Source organism: Lepidochelys olivacea, assembly GCF_965140295.1.
Source record: "Lepidochelys olivacea isolate rLepOli2 genome assembly, chromosome: 23".
NCBI classification, from domain to species: domain Eukaryota; kingdom Metazoa; phylum Chordata; order Testudines; family Cheloniidae; genus Lepidochelys; species Lepidochelys olivacea.
The window spans coordinates 14,933,437-14,953,060 of NC_140433.1; the positions used below are offsets into that span (position 1 = coordinate 14,933,437).

A 19,624-nucleotide genomic window follows, 5' to 3' on the forward strand; every position below is an offset into this window, starting at 1 on the left:
CCAGGTGTGTGTGTCCGTGGGGGGGTGTATGTGTCTGGGGGGGGTCTGTCAGTGTCCAGGTGTGTGTGTGGGGGGTCAGGGCGTGTGGGTGTCCGTGGGGGGGTGTATGTGTCTGGGGGGGGTGTCAGTGTCCAGGTGTGGGTGTCCGTGGGGGGGTGTATGTGTCTGGGGGGGGTGTCAGTGTCCAGGTGTGTGTGTCCGTGGGGGGGTGTATGTGTCTGGGGGGGTCTGTCAGTGTCCAGGTGTGTGTGTCCGTGGGGGGGTGTATGTGTCTGGGGGGGGTGTCAGTGTCCAGGTGTGTGTGTCCGTGGGGGGGTGTATGTGTCTGGGGGGGGTCTGTCAGTGTCCAGGTGTGTGTGTGGGGGGTCAGGGCGTGTGGGTGTCCGTGGGGGGGTGTATGTGTCTGGGGGGGGTGTCAGTGTCCAGGTGTGTGTGTCCGTGGGGGGGTGTATGTGTCTGGGGGGGGTGTCAGTGTCCAGGTGTGTGTGTCCGTGGGGGGGTGTATGTGTCTGGGGGGGTCTGTCAGTGTCCAGGTGTGTGTGGGGGGGGGTCAGGGCGTGTGGGTGTCCGTGGGGGGGTGTATGTGTCTGGGGGGGGTGTCAGTGTCCAGGTGTGTGTGTCCGTGGGGGGGTGTATGTGTCTGGGGGGGTCTGTCAGTGTCCAGGTGTGTGTGGGGGGGGGTCAGGGCGTGTGGGTGTCCGTGTCTGTTCATGCTACATCCATGTACCAACTCAACCTCAATCCAACGGGGCTAGAACTGGGGGGGCTGCAGTGGCCGGGGGGGGGCTGTAGCTGGGGGCTCAGCCCCCCTGGGGTGTGAGCAGGGGCCCGGCCCTGTTTCTGGCCCCTTTGTCCCCCCGCGCAGCGCGGCCCAGCCCGGAAGCAGCCCCTGGGCTGGGTTTGTTTTGAGGGAGGTGGGGGGATGCCCCCCAGCAGGGGGCAAAATCCAGAGTGACTCCAGATTCCCCCCCTCCCTGGGAGAGGCATCCCAGGTGTCCCCCCAACCCTAGGGGCTCCGGGGGTGCTATTCCACATCAGTCTTCCACGGTGGCAGCTTTAACGTGTCGTGTGTTGTGTCAAACCAGCAGGGGCTCCCCTGACCCCCCATCCCGAGCCCCCCAATCCCCAGAGCCCCACGTCTGTGATCGTGTTAATTTCCATCCTCAGACAGCAATAAACGAGACATATCCCGGCCGGCTGCCTGTGCCTGTCTGTGGGGGGGTGGAGTTGGGGGGGGAGGTGAGGCATGGGGCTGCACCAACCCCCTCCACACCCCCCACTTTGTTCCCATGGAAGCTGGCTCCCAAATCCACCCCCTGGCGCTCTGCCAGCCTGAGCCTCCCTGCAACCCTCCCACCCACAGCTCACCAACAGGAGGGGGGTGGAGTGGTTAGAGCAGGGGGGGTAGGGGCTGGGGGCCAGGACGCCTGGGTTCTGTCACAGCTCTGGCAGGGGAGTGGTTCGAGCAGGGGGGGTAGGGGCTGGGGGCCAGGACGCCTGGGTTCTGTCACAGCTCTGGGAGGGGAGTGGTTCGAGCGGGGGGGCAGGGGCTGGTGGCCAGGACGCCTGGGTTCTCCCCCAGCATCACCCCCCTGGGTTCTCCACGTGGGCCAAGCTGTCCTGCCCAGGAAGGTTCGGGGGAGCTGGGGCCTGGCCACGCCGCACGCTACCCTTGGCCTAGGCTCCCGAGGCGCAGCCAGGGGGGCACAACAGGATCCCCCTCCAGCAGGAGATCTTTCTCCAAATGGGGGAAACTGAGGCAGGGGGCAGAGAGGCTGTGATCAGCTCATGCCCCCACAGCCAGATCTGCCCCCCCCCATAGCTTTAGGTACTGGGAGGTTTGATTAGATCCATTGCCAGGCCCCCTCTGGCCCCCCAAGAGCCAGGCCCCCCACCGAGCTGCCAAACTCCACAGGGCAGGGGAGAGTCAGGGACTGGGCACAGCTTAAACACCCCCGAGGAAGTCCAGGGCCACAGACTTGGTCACAGGGCACCCCGTGGCCCTGACTCATGGGGGCAACATGCACCAGCCCCCCACCCCATTTACCCTGAGTCACCCTCTGAGAGAACCCAGGCATCCGGGAGCAGGGACAAGCACATGGATGGAAAGGGGGGTGGGGACAGAACCCCATTGGCTGGACTCCTAAGTGCCTCACTTTGCCAGGAGCAAGTGGCTCCTTGCCCCCCAGGGAAGATGGAGTTGGGGACCCAGGCAGCCCCCCACCCACCGTTCAACAAGGTGCCGTGCCCCAAGCCTGGCGTCTGACCCCTTTATTGAAGGCAAAGCTCAGATCGCTACAGACCCGGCCCCAGTAACAAAAAAGGCCGGGGGGTGGGGCGCTAGGCCCCTGCCAGAAACACAGGGCTTACAAGGAAGGAGTACAGCTTGAGGGGGAGGGGAGAATCACAGCTCCCCACAAACCTTGGTCCAATGGGGAAATCTAGGGGTCACCCAGCTCAGGAGAGGGGGAAAGAGCAGGTCACAGAGAGGGGAAACTGAGGCACAGGGGCTTGACACCCCTGCTTGGAATGGGCACAGCCCAGTGATGGGGTAAGCGTAGCAGCCCCCCCTCCTGCGAGCAGAGGGGGAAGGGAGGGGAGCCTGACCCACACCGAATACTGTAGACTCCACCCACGGAGGAGCTGGGGGCGTGGTCCACGAGAGGCTCCGCCTACAGAAAGCAACAGCCAAGGCTGCAGGGGGGCAGGGAGGGGCCGTCACTCCTCCTTCTTGTCCTTGGGTCCCTCCTGCTGCATCTAGAGACAGACCAAGGGGGGGGTCAGGAGGGGCAGACAGACCCCTGAGGTGGAGCCCCCCCATCCACCCCTCCCCCGCAGGCAGGGCCCCCCCCATGGTTCTGTCCAGGACCCTCGCTCCCAGGCCGCCACCCCCCCAACCAGGACCCCTCACTCCCAGCACGCAGCCCCCCCCCCCCCCAACAAAAGGCTTTCTCAAGCTTGAAGCTCCCTCCCCGCTGCCAGTTCAAATCCCCCAGCGGCTGCTGGGCCCCACCCTGGCAGCGGGAGCAGGGTTGGGCAACCGCGCCCCCGGCCCGACGCACCTGCCTGCACGTAGCCGTCACGAGGCACCGGGCACCGAGCCCACAGCCAGGCTGGGCTGGGCAGGGGAGGGCAGGGAGCCAGCCCTGCCCCCCCCCATGGCAGCAGTGCCCCCCACTCCCGACCCACAGCCCCCTGCCAGCCCAGCCCTGCCCCCCCAGCCCTGCTGGTGCCCCCCACTCCCAACCCACAGCCCCTGCCAGCCCGGCCCTGCCCCCCACACAGCTCTGATTGTGCCCCTCACTCCCGACCTGAACTCCCCCCACCCCCACAGCCAGTGCCCCTCACTCTTGACCCACAGCCCCCCCCACCCCATCAGCTGACAGCCCCCCCTTGCCAGCAGGTTATTTATAGGCCCCTGTGGCCAGCTAGCCGGATCTCTTACAGATCAGCTCCCAGCCAGCCCCTTGCCAGGCATGGCTGGGCTGCCCCCTGGTGGTGGGAGAGGTGCTGCCTCTCTGGGGGGCTCTGGCCAAGTGTGTGGGGGGCTGCCAGGCCCCAGCCCCACCCCCAGCTCTGTAACACATTCTGCTCCCCCATGCCCCAGAGGCCTGCCCTAGACCACAGGCTCCAGCCACCCCCCACGACCCTCTGCCCCACCTGCAGTTTGCCGTGTTCCTCCAGCAGCCGGTCGTACTCCTTGGTCAGCCCCTCGGCCTGCTTCCTCATGGCCAGCGCCTCGCTCTCCGCCTTCTCCACAGCTGGGGGGGCAGCCCAGGTTAGCCACAGCAGGGCCCCCCCGGTGGGGAACCGGCCCAGCCTTCCCGGCAGCCGAGGGGGCATAGCTGAGCCAGCGCCCGCCGGGGTGAACAGCCCGAAGCGTGGTCGGGACTGCCCGAGTGTGCAGAGAGCCTGAGCCCCCGTCCCCCACTGTGCAGCGCCTCCAGCCTCAGGAGCTGCCTCAGTTTCCCCAGAAGGGTTGTCTTCAGCCAGGGCAGCCAGGCCCCAGCTGACACGCACCAGCCATGGGGCTGGGATTCATGGAGTAACCTAGGCCAACGCTGACCTCAGGACTTAACCCCCGAGTGGCTGCAGGGGTGGAAATCCCGCCCCTGCTCCCAGCTCACCCCTCTTGCTCAAGGCCAGCTCCTCCTTCAGCTGCTTGAGCTCCTCCTTCAGCACCTCGTTCTGGCCAGCGGCCCCCGGCCCCTCGGCCGGCCGCTCTCCGACATCCACGCCAGCCTGCTTCAATTCCTGGAGGTGGGGGACAAGTGACCCCAGCTGGACCCCATACCCTGAGCCAGGGCCCCACATCCCCCGAGGCCTAGCCACAGCCCCTGCACCCCTGTAACCGAACCCAGGGCCCTGCCATCCAGACCCTCGGTCATAGGGCCCAACCCCCCTCCCCCACGGACAGATCTCACTTGAGGGCCCCGACTGAGTCCCCCACCCCCTGAAACACCCACCCCCTCATGAGGGCTCCCAGCTTCACCCGCAAGGGGGCTGGCAGCCTGCGGATGCAGAGGATGTGGGTTGGAGCCCCACCCCCACCACGCTGGCCCCCCCTCACCCCACCTTCTTCAGCTGGTCGTTGTCCTCCATGTATCTCTTGGCCGCATCACTGGCGCTCTCCGCCTGCTTCTTGAACGCCTGGTTGGAGGCCAGGAGCGTGGCCTGCTGGGAGATGAGCGTCACCAGCCGGCGCAGGAGACTGCAGGGACCCAGGGCAGCGAGGGGTTAACAGCGGAGGGGCCCCTCGCTCCCGACCCCCCACCCAGGGCCCCCCCGGCCCCCCGCACTCACAAGGAGAGCAGCAGGGCGAAGCCGGCCAGGTAGAGGTTGCGCTGGGCGCGGAAGAGTTTCATGTGGAAATGCTCCACGGTGCCCGGGTTGTTCTGCAGATTCACTTTCTCCGTCATGTCGTCGTACTTCTGGATCTCGCGCACGGCGTCTGGGGGCAGCACGGGGTTAATGCGCCGGGCACCCCGCTCCCAGCCGGGAGCCCGAAGGAACCCAGGCGTCCGGGCTCCCGGCCCCGCCCCCAGCCCTGACCCACCAGACCTCGATCCCCCCCCAAAGCCAGGGAGAGAACCCAGGAGTCCTGGCTCCCAGGTTCCCACCCTAAGGGCGTTGGGTCACAAGGGTAAGTATGCCCCCCGGCCGGCCCCCAGTGCCCCCCGGCCGGCCCCCAGTGCTCCCCGCTCACCAAGCAGCAGCAGGATGAGGATGACGATGAGCACCACGAAGAAGGTGTTCCCGTAGGTCACCACCAGCCGGACCAGGCGGGACCGGAAGATTTTCTGCCATCTGCCGGGAGTGGGAGAGGATCACACAGGCAGCCCCCCAACCCCTCCTTCCCATCATGTGCCCAGGCCCAGCCCACCAGAGGCCCCCCCAACCCTGCAGGGATATGGGGACAGAAGCAGACCCCAGGTTCCCCCGAAGAGAGACAGGGGTGACTCCGCTGGGACTCCAGCAGAGAGGTGCCCACCGCCCCACGGGGAACGGGAGATGGAGCCTCCAGACCCCTGGGAGGCCAGCCCAGCCCCCCAGCACCAGGGCAGGCTCCCCGCCAGGAGGGGGAATATCAGCAGAGAACCCAGGAGTCCTGGCTCCCTGCCCCCACCGGGATGGGGGCCCCACCTGGGTGCAGAGATGAAGGGGACGCAGAGGAGCAGGACGGCGAAGACCTCGGCGTAGAGAAACGTGGCCACAGCCGTCCACTGCAGGCTCATGGCGGCCACGGGGGGGGGGGGGAAGCTAGGGGGGAGGGAGAGCGTCAGCCCAGCCCACTCCCTGCCCCACTGCACCCCCCCCAGCCCCACTCCCAGCCCATCACCGGTGCCCCTCACTCCCACCCCACAGCCCCCCATCACCCTTCACCACATTGCAGCCCCCTGCACCCCCCCAGCCCATCACCAGTGCCCCTCACACCACTGCACCCCCCCAGCCCCACAGCCCCCTCCCAGCCCATCACCAGTGCCCCTCACTCCCACCCCACAGCCCCCATGACTCCCCACCCCACCCCCCCAGCCCCCTCCCAGCCCATCACCGGTGCCCCTCATTCCCACCCCCCAGCCCCCCCCATCACCCTCCCCCAGGCCCTGACTGCCAGGGGAGAACACCCCCCCCCAGCATCCCCCCCCAGCACCCTCCTTGCCCGTTCCCAGAGGCCCGCCCCCAAGGGGCTCACTATCTGGCAGGGGCCCCCCGCCCCCAAGGGGCTCACTATCTGGCAGGGGCCCCCCGCCCCCAAGGGGCTCACTATCTGGCAGCCCCTCACCAGGCCTCTAGCCGACGGGCAAATTCCAGCTGAGCTCTGCGCGCCCCCCAACCGGAAATAGGAACTGAACAGGAAGTCCCGCCCCCTCGGGCCGCCGTCCGCCAATGAGCGCACAGCTTCCTTACCGGACGGCGCCGCGCCCCATCAGCGGAAGTTCCCATCCGGGCGGAAACACTTCCCTCGTGGCGCCGGAAGAGATTCTCTCCCATACCGGAAGTGCAGCCATGACATCTAGCGAGGCGGCGGCGGCTTCCTGGGCCGCACCGGAAGTACCGCCATAAAACCCGAACGGGGCGGAAGCGCCGTGCTGCTCCCAGCGGAAGTGGCGCCGCAGCTAGTACCGGAAGCGCCGCCATGGCAGCTACCGAGGCGGAAGTGGTGTGGCTGGGAATTGCCGGGCGGGAAGCCGGGGAGCGTCAGGGCGGGACTCAGCGGCCAGGAGCCCTCAGCCGGGCCGGGGGGGCCGGACCCTGGTTCTGGGCCCCCCCCCGGCCCGGCCCGTGCCCCTCGCTCGCTTCCCGGCCCCGGGGAAACTGAGGCACCAGGAAAACTCCCCTGCAGAAACCCGGCCCGGAGCCGCCCCGAGACCCCCCCCGGGGCACCCTGGGGTGCAGAGCGGGGAGATGGGGGGGGGTCTCTGCTCCTCCCCGTCACAGGAACCAGGCGCCGCCCCGTGACAGCAACGGGCAGCCGCGTTAACCCACGGAACGGGCGGCTGCGGGTCGGGAGTGAGGGGCACCGGCAGGCTGGGGGGGGCAGGGCCGGGCTGGCGGGGGGCAGGGCCGGGAGTGAGGGGCACCGGCAGGCTGGGGGGGGCAGGGCCGGGCTGGCGGGGGGCAGGGCCGGGAGTGAGGGGCACCCGCAGGCTGGGGGGGCAGGGCCGGGCTAGCAGGGGCAGGGCCGGGAGTGAGGGGCACCCGCAGGCTGGGGGGCAGGGCCGGGCTAGCAGGGGCAGGGCCGGGAGTGAGGGGCACCCGCAGGCTGGGGGGCAGGGCCGGGCTGGCGGGGGGCAGGGCCGGGAGTGAGGGGCACCCGCAGGCTGGGGGGCAATCAGGGGTTTCTCTCTCTCTCCCAGCTCCTGCCCTTTGGCCGACCTCGGGCTGCCTCACCCAGGAGCAGCCGGGCTGTAAAAGTTCCCTGTGGGGAGGGAGATAACGGGCCCCCCCAGGGACTCTGCCCTTTGCCCCTGGGTATCACGCGCCCGCGATAGCAGCCCCGGATTGTGAGCCCAGGACGCCGGGGTTCCTGGCCCAGCTCCCTCTGCCGGCTGCTGCCCCTGCTTCGTGCCTCAGTTTCCCCTCTGCTAGTTAGGTTGGGGCATAGTCAGTAAGACCTGGGACAGAGTGCACCCCCGAAGAGCCTGGGGGACCCCCGGGGCCGGGCCACGGCCTAGAGCAGGGAGCTGAAGGAGGGAGGGGAAAGGTGGCGTGTGCTGGGCTGGAAGCAGGGACGCTGGTGCCGGACCTGGCCTGGCCAGACGTGGGGCGAAGCAGGAGGGTCGGAGCCCCAGGGCGTGGCCCCGATCCCAGGCAGCCGGGAGAGCCTGGCGTGGGGGGCCCACGCGCACGGGTGTGACACGAATGAATACGAGAGGAAGGAATTCTGGGGCTCCCCCTTCGGATCTCGGCTCTCCCGGCTCAGTCCGGAGTCACCCCCCTCTTCGGATCTCGGCTCCCCCAGGCTCAGTCCGGAGTCACCCCCCCCCCCTTCGGATCTCAGCTCTCCCGGCTCAGTCTGGAGTCACCCCCCCCCCCTTCGGATCTCGGCTCTCCCGGCTCAGTCCGGAGTCACCCCCCCCCTTCGGATCTCGGCTCTCCCGGCTCAGTCCGGAGTCACCCCCCCCCCTTCGGATCTCAGCTCTCCCGGCTCAGTCCGGAGTCACCCCCCCCTTCGGATCTCGGCTCTCCCGGGCTCAGTCCGGAGTCACCCCCCCCCTTCGGATCTCAGCTCTCCCGGCTCAGTCCGGAGTCACCCCCCCCTTCGGATCTCGGCTCTCCCGGCTCAGTCCGGAGTCACCCCCCCCCTTCGGATCTCGGCTCCCCTGGCTCAGCTCCCCCGGCTCAATCCGGGGTCACCCCCCCTTCAGATCTCGGCTCCCCTGACTCGGCTCCCCCGGGGTCAATCCATAGTGTCCCCCCCCTTCGGATCTCGGCTCCCCCAGGCTCAATCCGGAGTCACACCTCCCTTCAGATCTCGGCTCCCCCGAACTCGGCTCCCCCGGCTCAATCCAGAGTCACCCCCCATTCAGATCTCAGCTCCACCGGGCTCAATCCAGAGTTCCCCCCCCTTCGGTTCTCGGCTCCCCCAGGCTCAAGCCAGAGTCACCCCCCCTTCAGATCTTGGCTCCCTCGACTCGGCTCCCCCGGGCTCAATCCGGAGTCACTCCCCCTTTGGATCTCAGCTCCCCTGGGCTCAATCCGGAGTCACCCCTCCTTCAGATCTCAGCTCCCCCAACTTGGCTCCCCCGGCCTCAATCCAGAGTCCCCCCTCCCTTCGGTTCTCGGCTCCCCCAGGCTCAAGCCAGAGCCCCCCCCCTTCGGATCTCAGCTCCCCTGGCTCAGTCCAGAGTCACCCCCCCTTCAGATCTTGGCTCCCTCGACTCGGCTCCCCTGGGTTCAATCCGGAGTCACCCCCCCTTTGGATCTTGGCTCCCCCAGCTCAATCCAGAGTCACCCCCCCCTTCGGATCTCAGCTCCCCTGGGCTCAATCCAGAGTCACCCCCCCTTCTGATCTTGGCTCCCCCAGGCTCAATCCAGAGGCACCCCCCCCTTCGGATCTCGGCTGGGCTCAATCTGGAGTCTCCCCCGATTGCAGTGGGGGCAGATTCAGATCTCAGCTCCTGCAGGCTCAATCTAGAGTCTCCCCCCTCTTTGAATCTAACCCCCCCCCCCGGGCTCAATCCAGAGTCACCCCTGATTGCAATGGGAGCAGGGCCAGCTTTGGATCTCTCAGCTCCACTGGGGTCAATCCGGAATCTCCCCTGGATTGCACTGGGCACAGGGCCAGATTCAGATCTCAGCTCCTGCAGGCTCAATCCGGAGTCACTGCGATTGCACTGGAGGCAGGGGCAGCAGGATGGACATAACCCCGCCCCCCGCGCCCCGGGTCCCGCCCCCGTCTCCCATCCGTGGAGCCACAGCGCCACCTAGTGCCCGCTGCGGGGCTTCTCCCCAGGCGTGTTCCCCCCCCGACGTGTCTCTATGGTCAGCCCCCCCGGGGCAGGGCATTGTGGGACCGGGGAGGAGCCGGGCTTGACATTTCGCTCCCAGCTGAGCGCGGAGCAGGACAGTGTTTGGGGGTGTGGGGCTCTTAAAGGGCCAGCGCCGTGAAGGGGGGGCAGTCCCGTGGCACCCCCATGCCGTGGTCTGCGAGCCAGGTGGCCGGGCGGCTGGCCCGGGGGGTGACGGCCAGGCGGGCGGCCCTGGCTCTGGCGGTGGCGGCCCTGGGTGCCCGGAAACTGTACCCCCTGCTGCGCCGGGCCACCGCCGGCTCCCGGCCCGTGGCCGCCTCGACCGGCGCGGGGCCCGACTTGGGCCACGGCCGGCCCGTGGCTCAGTGGCCGGAAGAAGACGCCGCGCCTGGCGTCAACCGGGCTTTCCTGCGGCGGCTCCTGCGGCTCCTGCGGCTGCTGTTCCCCGGCCCGCTGTGCCCGGAGACGGGGCTGCTGGCCCTGCACTCGGTGGCCCTGGCCAGCCGCACCTTCCTCTCGGTCTACGTGGCCCGGCTGGACGGGCGCCTGGCCCGCTCCATCGTCCGCAAGAGCCCGCGGCGCTTCGCCGGGCAGCTGCTTCAGTGGTTGCTCATCGCTGTGCCCGCCACCTTCGTCAACAGCGCCATCCGCTACCTGGAGGGCCGGCTGGGCCTGGCCTTCCGTGGCCGCCTGGTGGCCCACGCCTACGGGCGCTACTTCCAGGCCCGGACCTACTACCGGGTCAGCACCATGGACGGGCGCCTGCGGGCGCCGGACCAGTCGCTCACCGAGGACCTGGTGGCCTTCGCCAGCTCCGTGGCCCACCTCTACTCCAACCTGACCAAGCCGGTGCTGGACGTGGCCGTCACCACCTACGCCCTCCTGGGGGCGGCCCGGGCCAAGGGGGCCGGCACGGCCTGGCCCTCGGCCATCGCCGGCCTGGTGGTCGGCCTGACGGCCAAGGTGCTGCGGGGCTGCTCGCCCCGCTTCGGGGAGCTGGTGGCCGAGGAGGCCCGGCGCAAGGGGGAGCTGCGCTGCCTGCATGCCCGGGTGCTGGCCAATGCTGAGGAGATCGCCTTCTACGGAGGGCACCAGGTGCCAGGGGAACGGGGGGGGGCTGGCAGCCCGGACGCCGGGGTTCTCTCCTGGCTCAGGGACGGGGGTGGGGGCGGGGGGCGGGCTGGGAGCCAGGACTCCTGGGTTCTCACCCGGGCTCTGGGAGGGGAGTGGGGTCTGGGGGGCGGGGGCGGGCTGGGAGCCAGGACTCCTGCGTTCTCACCCCGGCTCTGGGAGGGGGTGGGGGTGGGGACCCTGGACTCCTCGGTTCTCTCCCCACTCTGGCAGGGGGGCAGTCTGGTGGTTAGAGCAGGGGGGAGTGGACCCCGGACGCCTGGGTTCTCTCCCTGGCTCTGGGAGGGGAGTGGGGTCTGGGGGGTGGGGACCCTGGACTCCTGGGTTCTCTCCCCGCTTTGGGAGGGGAGTGGGGTCTGCTGGGTCAGAGCAGGGGGGCAGGCCCCCGGACGCCTGGGTTCTCGCCCAGCTCGGGCAGGAGCGGGGGGGGGGATTTAAAGGGCCAGCAGCCCCAGGGAGCTCCGGCTCCGCAGCCATGTTCCTCCACCTTGATTACGTTTCTCTCCCGCCCGGTTCCTCGAATCCCGCCCCAGGCCGGGTGCGGGGGTGACTGACCCGGGACTGGGCCCTGCCCGGGGCTGCTCGCTGGGGACTCACGCCTCGGAACCGCCCTGCCCTCTTCCTCATTCCTGCCGCGGGCGGTGGGGGCTGGGCGCCCGGACTCCTGGGTCCTCCCCAGGAGGGAGGTCTGGTGGTTAGAAGGGGGATGGGAGCTAGGACACCTGGGTTCTCATCTTGGTTCGACTTGCTTCTCTCTTCCTCAGATTCCCTTTCTGGAGCAGAGCACCCCATTCAGTGCTGCCATTCGCACCCCAAAAGGGCTCCCCTTCCCCGGTGCTGCGAACTCCACCCCCTCCGCCAGTCACCCCTCTTCCCCCCTCCAGCCTGTCTAGCACAGAGTCCCCACTCCTGGGGGGGTCCTGGATGGGGGTTCCCCCAAGTCCCTCACTCACCCCGCCCCCGCGGACAGAGTGAGCCCCTGACGCTCCCTGTCGCCCCCCGCGGGCAGAGCCAGCCCCTGACGCTCTGTCGCCCCCCGGAGGCGGAGCCGGCCCCTGACGCTCTGTCGCCCCCCGGAGGCGGAGCCGGCCCCTGACGCTCTGTCGCCCCCCGGAGGCGGAGCCGGCCCCTGACGCTCTGTCGCCCCCCGGAGGCGGAGCCGGCCCCTGACGCTCTGTCGCCCCCCGGAGGCGGAGCCGGCCCCTGACGCTCTGTCGCCCCCCGGAGGCGGAGCCGGCCCCTGACGCTCCCTGTCGCCCCCCGTGGGCGGAGCCGGCCCCTGATGCTCCCTGTCGCCCCCCGTGGGCGGAGCCGGCCCCTGACGCTCCCTGTCGCCCCCCGTGGGCGGAGCCGGCCCCTGACGCTCCCTGTCGCCCCCCGTGGGCGGAGCTGGCCCCTGACGCTCTGTCGCCCCCCGTGGGCGGAGCTGGCCCCTGACGCTCTGTCGCCCCCCGTGGGCGGAGCTGGCCCCTGACGCTCTGTCGCCCCCCGGAGGCGGAGCTGGCCCCTGATGCTCTGTCGCCCCCCGGAGGCGGAGCTGGCCCCTGACGCTCTGTCGCCCCCCGTGGGCGGAGCTGGCCCCTGACGCTCTGTCGCCCCCCGGAGGCGGAGCTGGCCCCTGATGCTCTGTCGCCCCCCGCGGGCGGAGCCGGCCCCTGGCCCCTGACGCTCTGTCGCCCCCTGCAGGTGGAGCAGGCCCTGCTGCAGCGGTGCTATGGGGCGCTGGCTGCCCACCTGGACCTGATGCTGCTGCAGCGGCTCTGGTTCGTCATGCTGGAGCAGTTCCTCATGAAGTACGTGTGGAGCGCGGCCGGGCTGGTCATGGTGGCCGTGCCCATCGTCACGGCCACCGGCTACTCCGAGAGTGGTGAGCCAGCGGCTGGCCGGCGGGGGGCTCTGGGGAAGGCTGGGGGGCACGGGGGGGGGGCTCTTGGGAAGGCTGGGGGTGCCCAGGTGAGGGGGGGGCTGAGTTGCCGTTTCCAGCTTGCTCCGGCCTGGCCCCCCGCAGCGCCCCCCCGGGTCCCTCTCGGCCGTTGCGGGCACCAGGCACTGGGCCGCGTTCCCGAGGGGCCCCGTCGCGCCGCGGAGACGGACGGGAGCTCGCGGCTGGATCGTCCCCTCGCCGGCCCTCGGGGAACGGGGGGAACCAGCCGCCGAGGGAGCCAAGCGCCGCCCTCCAGGCCAGGCCCAGTGCGCTGGAAACGGGGCTTGATCGTGGCCGGCCGGCGCTTGGCCCCCTGCCACTTTCCTGGGCTCAGGGCCTCGCTGGCCCCTTGCCGAGCCCGCCGGGGTTGGAGTCTCTCCCGGCCTGCGCGTCTCGTTCCACGCCCTCAGGTTTCGTCCCCTCCCTGCCTGCGTCCGCCGGGGGTTCAATCCCCGTGGGTCCCATGTGGGCCGTGCCGGCTCTCGCTGATGTCTGCCCTGCGGGGCGCTGGCGTCCTCCCTCACATGGGGCCCGGTTGGCTCCCGTGGGCCGCAGAGGACAAGCTGAGCGCCCCAAATGTGGGGTCTAACTGCGGAGAGCTCCCCTTTCGATTCTCCATCAGCCACGTGCCACCTGGATTTCCTTCACCCCGGGACCGTGGCGCCCCACTCATCCGCCCCCCTGCATCCCAGAGACCTACCCCAGCCCCATCCCATCTTGAGTCCAAACGGCCAGAATGGGAGAATCTGCCCCGTAAAGATCAGCCCCTTATTCCCAGGGTGTCCCGGTCCCTGTCACTGGCTCATGTTCGACCTTCCTCAGCTGGATGGACGAGCCTGCTGTGAATTTGTTCTCTACAGAGACAGGGGTCTGGTCCCCCCTTCGCGTCTCTCGCCTGCAGGCCGATTCCTTCAGGAATTGTTGGCCCCGGAGGCGGGATCCTAGCCGCGGTCGCACCAGGGCCAGATCCCGAGTGAAATCACTGCTCTGCTCCTACGCAAGAGTCCCCCGTTCGTACCCCCCAGGATCACATTCGCTCTTGGGGGGCTCCCAGTCAGTGGTCGTCTGCCTTGACCCACAAACCTTTCCCGCTTGCTGAGGCAGAGGCCTCCGGCGGCCTCTTTCCTTCCCAGCCAGCCAGGGCGCGGCTTGGCCGGATTCACACGCCCCGTTTGCCCGGCCATGGCACTCGCTCTGTCTCACCCCCACCCTGTCTTCTGCCTTGCGTCCCCCCCACCCCATGGACATTTGCGTCAGCCGCAGACCTGTGTTCCCCACCGAGCCGAGATCCCTGCCTGGGGAGGGGGCCCCAGCCTGGAGTTCATCCAGCCACCCTGTCCCAGAGCAGGGGGGCGGAGGGCGGGGCAGCGGGGAGCCACAGGGGGAAGGGGCTGCCAGAAGGGGGTGCCATCCACACGAGGGGGTGCTTGGGCTGCTGAAAGAGGCAGAGCGTTTTGGGGGTGGACCCGGGGCGGATAGATCTGCCCCCCCTGATTCCTGCTCCTCCCCAGACTCGGAACAGGTGAAGCGAGCCGCGCTGGAGATGAAGGAGGAGGAGCTGATCGGTGAGAGGACCGAGGCCTTTACCACGGCCAGGAACCTGCTGACCGCAGCTGCCGACGCCACCGAGAGAGTCCTGGCCGCCTACAAGGAGGTGAGGGGGGGCCGGACGCCTGGGTTCTTTCCCCGCTCTGGAAGCCCGGACGCCTGGGTTCTAACTCCCTCCCCCGCAGGTGACGGAACTGGCCGGTTACACCGCCCGGGTCTATGAGATGTTCCATGTCTTTGAGGACGTGCAGCTTGGGCGCTTTACCCGGCCCGGCGAGGAAGAGGAGGGCCGGGACCAGGCCACAGCCGTGATGAGGCCCGGGGTGCGCGTGGAGGGACCCCTCAGGATTCGTGGTGAGCCCTGGGGCAGCGTGGCAGCCATTTTTGTGGGTCCTGCTAAAATGGGTCTTCTCTGAAATGTGTGTGTCCCCGCACCCCCTGCTGGATGGGACGAGCCCTGCGGTTAATTCTTTCTCTCTGCCTCCCCCCTTTGCCTCCGTTCGCCCCCCAGGCCGGGTCGTGGACGTGGAAAGTGGAATCATCTGTGAAAACATCCCAATTATCACCCCCACCGGGGACGTGGTGGTGGCTGCCCTGAACCTCAGGGTAAAGTGGAGCCCAGAGCCGGGCTAGCAGGGGCTGCAGTTCGGGAGTGAGGGGCACCGGCAGGGCTGGGGGGGCAGGACCGGTCTAGCGGGGGGCTGCGAGTCGGGAGTGAGGGGCACCAGCAGGGCTGGGGGGACAGGTAGGGCCGGGCTAGCAGGGGGCTGCGGGTCGGGAGTGAGGGGTACCGGCAGGGCTGGGGGTCAGGGCTGGGCTGGCAGGGGGCTGCGGGTCGGGAGTGAGGGGCACCGGCAGGGCTGGGGGTCAGGGCTGGGCTGGCAGGGGGCTGCAGGTCGGGAGTGAGGGGCACCGGCAGAGCTGGGAGGGGCAGGGCTGGGCTAGCAGGGGGCTGCGGGTCGGGAGTGAGGGGCACCGGCAGGGCTCGGCTAGCAGGGGCTGTGGGTCGGGAGTGAGGGGCACAGGCAGGGCTGGGGGGAGCCCAGGGAGCGAGGGGGGCTGGGGGAGGAGCTGGGGAGGGGGCTGGAAGGGGCGGAGCCAGGGGAAGTCGTGGGGGGGGGGCTGGGAACCTGGCGTGGGGCTCACATGGGGGGTGGGTATCAGGTAGCAGGGCCCTGCCCCATCTCTGAGCCCTCCCCACGTCCTAGAGACCCCGGGGGAGGCTGGGAGCCGGGGGGGGGGCAGGGTTTCCCTCTCTCTGCCCCCCTGCAGGGGGGGGTCTCACGTCTCTGGCTCCCCCTGCAGGTGGACGGGGACATGCATCTGCTCATCACTGGCCCGAATGGCTGCGGGAAAAGCTCCCTCTTCCGGATCCTCGGGGGGCTCTGGCCGGCCTACGGGGGGGTCCTCTACAAACCACCCCCCCAGCGCATGTTCTACGTGCCCCAGAGGTGTGGGCTGCCCGGACGCCTGGGTTCTCTGCCGGGCTTGGAGGGGAGGGGGGTCTGGTGGTTAGAGCGGGGCGGGGTCTGGGAGCCAGGACGCCTGGGTTCTCTCCCCGGCTCTGGCAGGCCAGTGGGGACCGGTGGGTCGGCGCAGGGGGCCCAGGAGTTTGTTTACCCCCCATGTTTCCCGTAGGCCCTACATGTCGGTGGGCTCCCTGCGGGAGCAGGTGATCTACCCCGACACGGCCCAGGACATGGCGCAGAAGGGGCTGACGGACGCCCACCTGGAGCAAATCCTCGGCGTCGTCAACCTCAACTACATCGTCCAGCGGGAGGGAGGTGGGTGCGGGGGGCACGGGGCAGAGTGCGGGGGAGGGTCAGCGGGTGATGGGGGCAGAGGGAGGGTGACAGGCCAGGGGGGCCATAGGGGGGACGGGGCAGAGTGGGGGGGTGGGGGGAGGGTCAGCGGGTGATGGGGGCAGAGGGAGGGTGACAGGCCAGGGGGGCCATAGGGGGGACGGGGCAGAGTGGGGGGGTGGGGGGAGGGTCAGCGGGTGATGGGGGCAGAGGGAGGGTGACAGGCCAGGGGGGCCATAGGGGGGACGGGGCAGAGTGGGGGGGTGGGGGGAGGGTCAGCGGGTGATGGGGGCAGAGGGAGGGGGACGGGCCAGGGGGGCCATAGGGGGGACGGGGCAGGTTGGGGGGAGGGTCAGCAGGTGATGGGGGGTCACGGGGGAAGAACTAACACCCCCCCCAAGCGAGTGACCAATGAGGCATCTCCTTTCCCCCATGGGGGCGGGGCCAGGCTGGGAGGCCGTCTGCGATTGGAAGGACGTCCTGTCGGGGGGTGAGAAGCAGCGAATGGGGATGGCCCGCATGTTCTATCACAGGTCAGTGACCCCCGCCAGGACGCCCCTCCCCCCCCAGGGATTCCCCCCTCCGCCCCCCTGCAGCTGAGTCCCTGCCCCCCCCGAGCTGGGCCCTGAGGGTGGGGGTGATGGGGGTGGGGGAGGATTTGGGGGCGGGGTGGTAGCTGCTCCCCTTGTTGCCAGGGGGAGGCGTGGGGGGGGAGTTGGCTCGGGGTCTGCCCCCCCCATCCTGACGCCTGCCCCCCAGGCCGCAGTACGCCCTGCTGGACGAGTGCACCAGCGCCGTGAGCATCGATGTCGAGGGGCGCATCTTCCAAGCCGCAAAGGATGCTGGGATCTCGCTGCTCTCCATCACCCACCGGCCCTCACTATGGTACGGCCCCTTTCCCCCTGCCCCGCTATGGTACGGCCCCTTTCCCCCTGCCCCGCTATGGTACGGCCCCTTTCCCCCTGCCCCGCTATGGTACGGCCCATCCCACCCCCGCTATGATACACCCCATTCTTCCCAATGGGCCACTCCCCGATCCTGACCTCTGACCTCAACCAGCCCAACCCCAGCCCTTGACCTTAACCCCGCCTCCTGACCTATGACCCCGACCCCAGCTCTCATCTGACCATAACCCTGACCCCGCCCCTGGATCTTGACCCCGCCCCTGACCACAATGCAGAAGGGGGCGGGGCCAGTGCCAGGGTGGGGGGAGAGTCCAGCCAGGGGTCCCCCCAGCAGGGAGCCCCCCGCCCCCCCCGGCACGTATCACCCCCCCTCACATGCCGGCACCCCCCTTCACCCAGCCACCAGCCCCCCTGCATAGCACCCCCCCAATTCTCTGCCCTCTTCTCCCCGAGCCCCCCCAGGTCCCCTGCAAGGATTCTCCTCATTCCCCCCCCACCCAGAACCCCGGCCCCCCTCCCAGCAGCTGCCACGTCCGTCCCCGGGAGCCAGCGTGGGCAGGGGGCATGGCCAGGCCCTGGCCAGTCAATGGCCCTTTGTTCCCAGCCCCCGGGTACCCGCAGGGCTGGGGGGGCCGCGGGTCGGGAGCGAGGGGCCCCCGGGGGCCGCGGGTCGGGAACGAGGGGCGCCGGCAGGGCTGGGGGCCGCGGGTCGGGAGCGAGGGGCCCCCGGGGGCCGCGGGTCGGGAACGAGGGGCGCCGGCAGGGCTGGGGGCCGCGGGTCGGGAGCGAGGGGCCCCTGGGGTCCGCGGGTCGGGAACGAGGGGCGCCGGCAGGGCTGGGGGCCACGGTTCGGGAGTGAGGGGCCCCCGGGGGCCGCGGGTCGGGAACGAGGGGCGCCGGCAGGGCTGGGGGCCGCGGGTCGGGAGCGAGGGGCCCCTGGGGGCCGCGGGTCGGGAGCGAGGGGCCCCCGGGGGCCGCGGGTCGGGAGCGAGGGGCCCCCGGGGTCTGCGGGTCGGGAGTGAGGGGCGCCGGCAGGGCTGGGGGCCACGGGTCGGGAGTGAGGGGCCCCCGGGGGCCGCGGGTCGGGAACGAGGGGCGCCGGCAGGGCTGGGGGCCGCGGGTCGGGAGCGAGGGGCCCCGCTGACCCTGCCCCCCCCCAGGAAGTACCACACCCACGTGCTGCAGTTCGACGGGGAGGGCGGCTGGAAGCTGGAGCGTCTGGACGCGGCCGCCCGGCTCTCGCTGACCGAGGAGAAGCAGCGGCTGGAGACGCAGCTGGCCGGGGTCCCCCGAGTCCAGCAGCGCCTGGCCGAGCTCTGCCAGATCCTGGGGGACGACGTCTCCCCCAGCCCGGCCGGGGCCCCCCACAGCTCGGCCTGAAACATGGGGGGGATCCCGCGGGGCACCGCCTGTTGCCCCAATACGGTGTGTGCGGGGGGGGACCGTTAAAAGTCCCCTGGGAGTTGGGGTGACCCTTGCTGCCCCCCATCTCGCAGTCATTGAAGTACAGGGCCCCTCCCCCTGCCCAGCTCCCCAATTGCCCCCCCACCACTAAGCATTTCAGGGGTCTTCTGCAGCACCCCCACTTTTAGTGCACTTAATGACTCTTCCCCGCTCCTTTGGAGGCGGCCTGCACTGTGAAATGGGGGGCTCATGCCATCCCCCAGCTCCTCGGTTCCTCGCGGCGCCCCAAAGAATCCATGGCCACGGCCAAGACCCGCCCCCCGACCAGCTGGCGCCCCAGGCCTCTCTCCGGCTTCCCCTGGACCCCTCAACGGTGTGGGGCGCACAAGGGCAGCGGGGCATGCTCACGGCTCCCCCGTGGCAGGGCCCCCCAGGATTTTCAGGGCAGAGCTTGCTGATCCCAGACCCCCGTGACCCCCCCAGCAAGCCGCACAAGGCTTTATACTAACCCAGCCTGGAGAATGTCGCTGCTGGTGGGTGCAGAGGAACCGGCCTGTTGCTTCGATTCCACTTTGACTTAATCTGGTTGGAGAACCAATTTAAATCCCTGTGTGGACGCTCTGAATTCTCTTTAAGGAGGAGTTAAACTGGTTTAAAGCCCCATGTGGATGCTCTTAATTCAATTTACAAACCAGGTCAGTGGCTGGTGCTTAAACGGATGTAAAGTTAAACCAGTTTAAATCCCCCTCGGGATTTGAAGTGGTTTAAAATTTGCACCCGGGGTTTAAACTGGTTTAAAATATTGCACCTCAGGCCACGTCCACACTTGGGAGCTCGTGGCGGCTGTACCGATGTATCTGCTGCCCCCAGGGCTCCCCTCAGCTCACCCTGCCCCCATCCCCTCTCTACCCCCCCATTGGCCCTGCCCCCACTGTCCTCCTGTCCCCCACGATTCATCTTCACCCCCCTGTAGCCACCCCTCCTTTCCCTCCTAGCCCCCCCGGGTCTGGACCACTTGTCCCCATTTCCCCATGGAGGGGGGCTCTGCCAACCCGGGGGGGATCGTTCCCCAGCCCCCCCATTGCTAGGGGTAGAGTCCGACTATGCAATGTGCCCCCCCAGCCCGGCTGGTGCCTTATGAGCCGACAGAGGCCAGTAAAAGAAACCCAGAGAGACCCCCGTGTCTGGTGTGACTCATTGGGCTGGGGGGGATGTGGGGGGGCTCGGAGGGGGCACTATGGGGTGGGGAGCAGGGCAGGGGGTGCTCTCCCCTGGCAGTCTGGGCCCTGGGGGGTCTGGGGGTATGTGGGGGGGTTGTGGGGGGTGCGCTCCCCTAGCAGTCTGGGCCGTGGGGGGTACGTGGGGGGGCTGATCTCCCCGGCAGTCCGGGCTGGGGGGGGCGGGGCGGTGAACGCTTGGGGTGGGAACCCAGGCGTC

At 69.4% G+C, this 19,624-nt stretch overlaps 2 protein-coding genes across 2 annotated transcripts; one reads left to right on the forward strand and one right to left on the reverse strand.

Moving 5' to 3' along the window:
* Positions 1–2,256: 2,256 nt before the first annotated feature.
* BCAP31 (B cell receptor associated protein 31) lies at positions 2,257–5,755 on the reverse strand. Its single transcript, XM_084612928.1, has 7 exons — positions 5,644–5,755; positions 5,207–5,307; positions 4,804–4,951; positions 4,576–4,711; positions 4,128–4,254; positions 3,661–3,761; positions 2,257–2,757 (listed from the first exon to the last, which is right to left on the reverse strand). The coding sequence occupies exons 1-7, from the start codon at positions 5,733–5,735 to the stop codon at positions 2,719–2,721; spliced, it is 744 nt and encodes a 247-aa protein (XP_084469054.1). The 5' UTR covers positions 5,736–5,755; the 3' UTR covers positions 2,257–2,718.
* A 3,431-nt stretch (positions 5,756–9,186) lies between these two features.
* Positions 9,187–19,362, forward strand: ABCD1 (ATP binding cassette subfamily D member 1). Its single transcript, XM_084612208.1, has 10 exons — positions 9,187–10,568; positions 12,291–12,471; positions 14,040–14,182; positions 14,262–14,430; positions 14,588–14,682; positions 15,382–15,527; positions 15,715–15,860; positions 16,327–16,411; positions 16,638–16,763; positions 17,944–19,362. Exons 1-10 carry the CDS (start codon positions 9,639–9,641, stop codon positions 18,161–18,163), a joined length of 2,241 nt encoding a protein of 746 aa, XP_084468334.1. The 5' UTR covers positions 9,187–9,638; the 3' UTR covers positions 18,164–19,362.
* The last annotated feature ends 262 nt before the right edge of the window (positions 19,363–19,624 follow it).

What these genes read in the sequence shown, in the direction of transcription:
- BCAP31 (XM_084612928.1), bottom strand. Translation starts at nt 5,735, where the DNA reads ATGAGCCTGCAGTGGACGGCTGTGGCCACGTTTCTCTACGCCGAGGTC. An exon ending in TTCGCCCTGCTGCTCTCCTT is followed by an intron (nt 4,712 to 4,803) that starts GTGAGTGCGGGG and finishes GGGTCCCTGCAG; the next exon opens with TCTCCTGCGCCGGCTGGTGA. An exon ending in GCTGGCCTTGAGCAAGAGGG is followed by an intron (nt 3,762 to 4,127) that starts GTGAGCTGGGAG and finishes CTGCCCCCCCAG; the next exon opens with CTGTGGAGAAGGCGGAGAGC.
- ABCD1 (XM_084612208.1), top strand. Translation starts at nt 9,639, where the DNA reads ATGCCGTGGTCTGCGAGCCAGGTGGCCGGGCGGCTGGCCCGGGGGGTG. An exon ending in CATCGTCCAGCGGGAGGGAG is followed by an intron (nt 15,861 to 16,326) that starts GTGGGTGCGGGG and finishes GGGCGGGGCCAG; the next exon opens with GCTGGGAGGCCGTCTGCGAT. An exon ending in ACCCACCGGCCCTCACTATG is followed by an intron (nt 16,764 to 17,943) that starts GTACGGCCCCTT and finishes GCCCCCCCCCAG; the next exon opens with GAAGTACCACACCCACGTGC.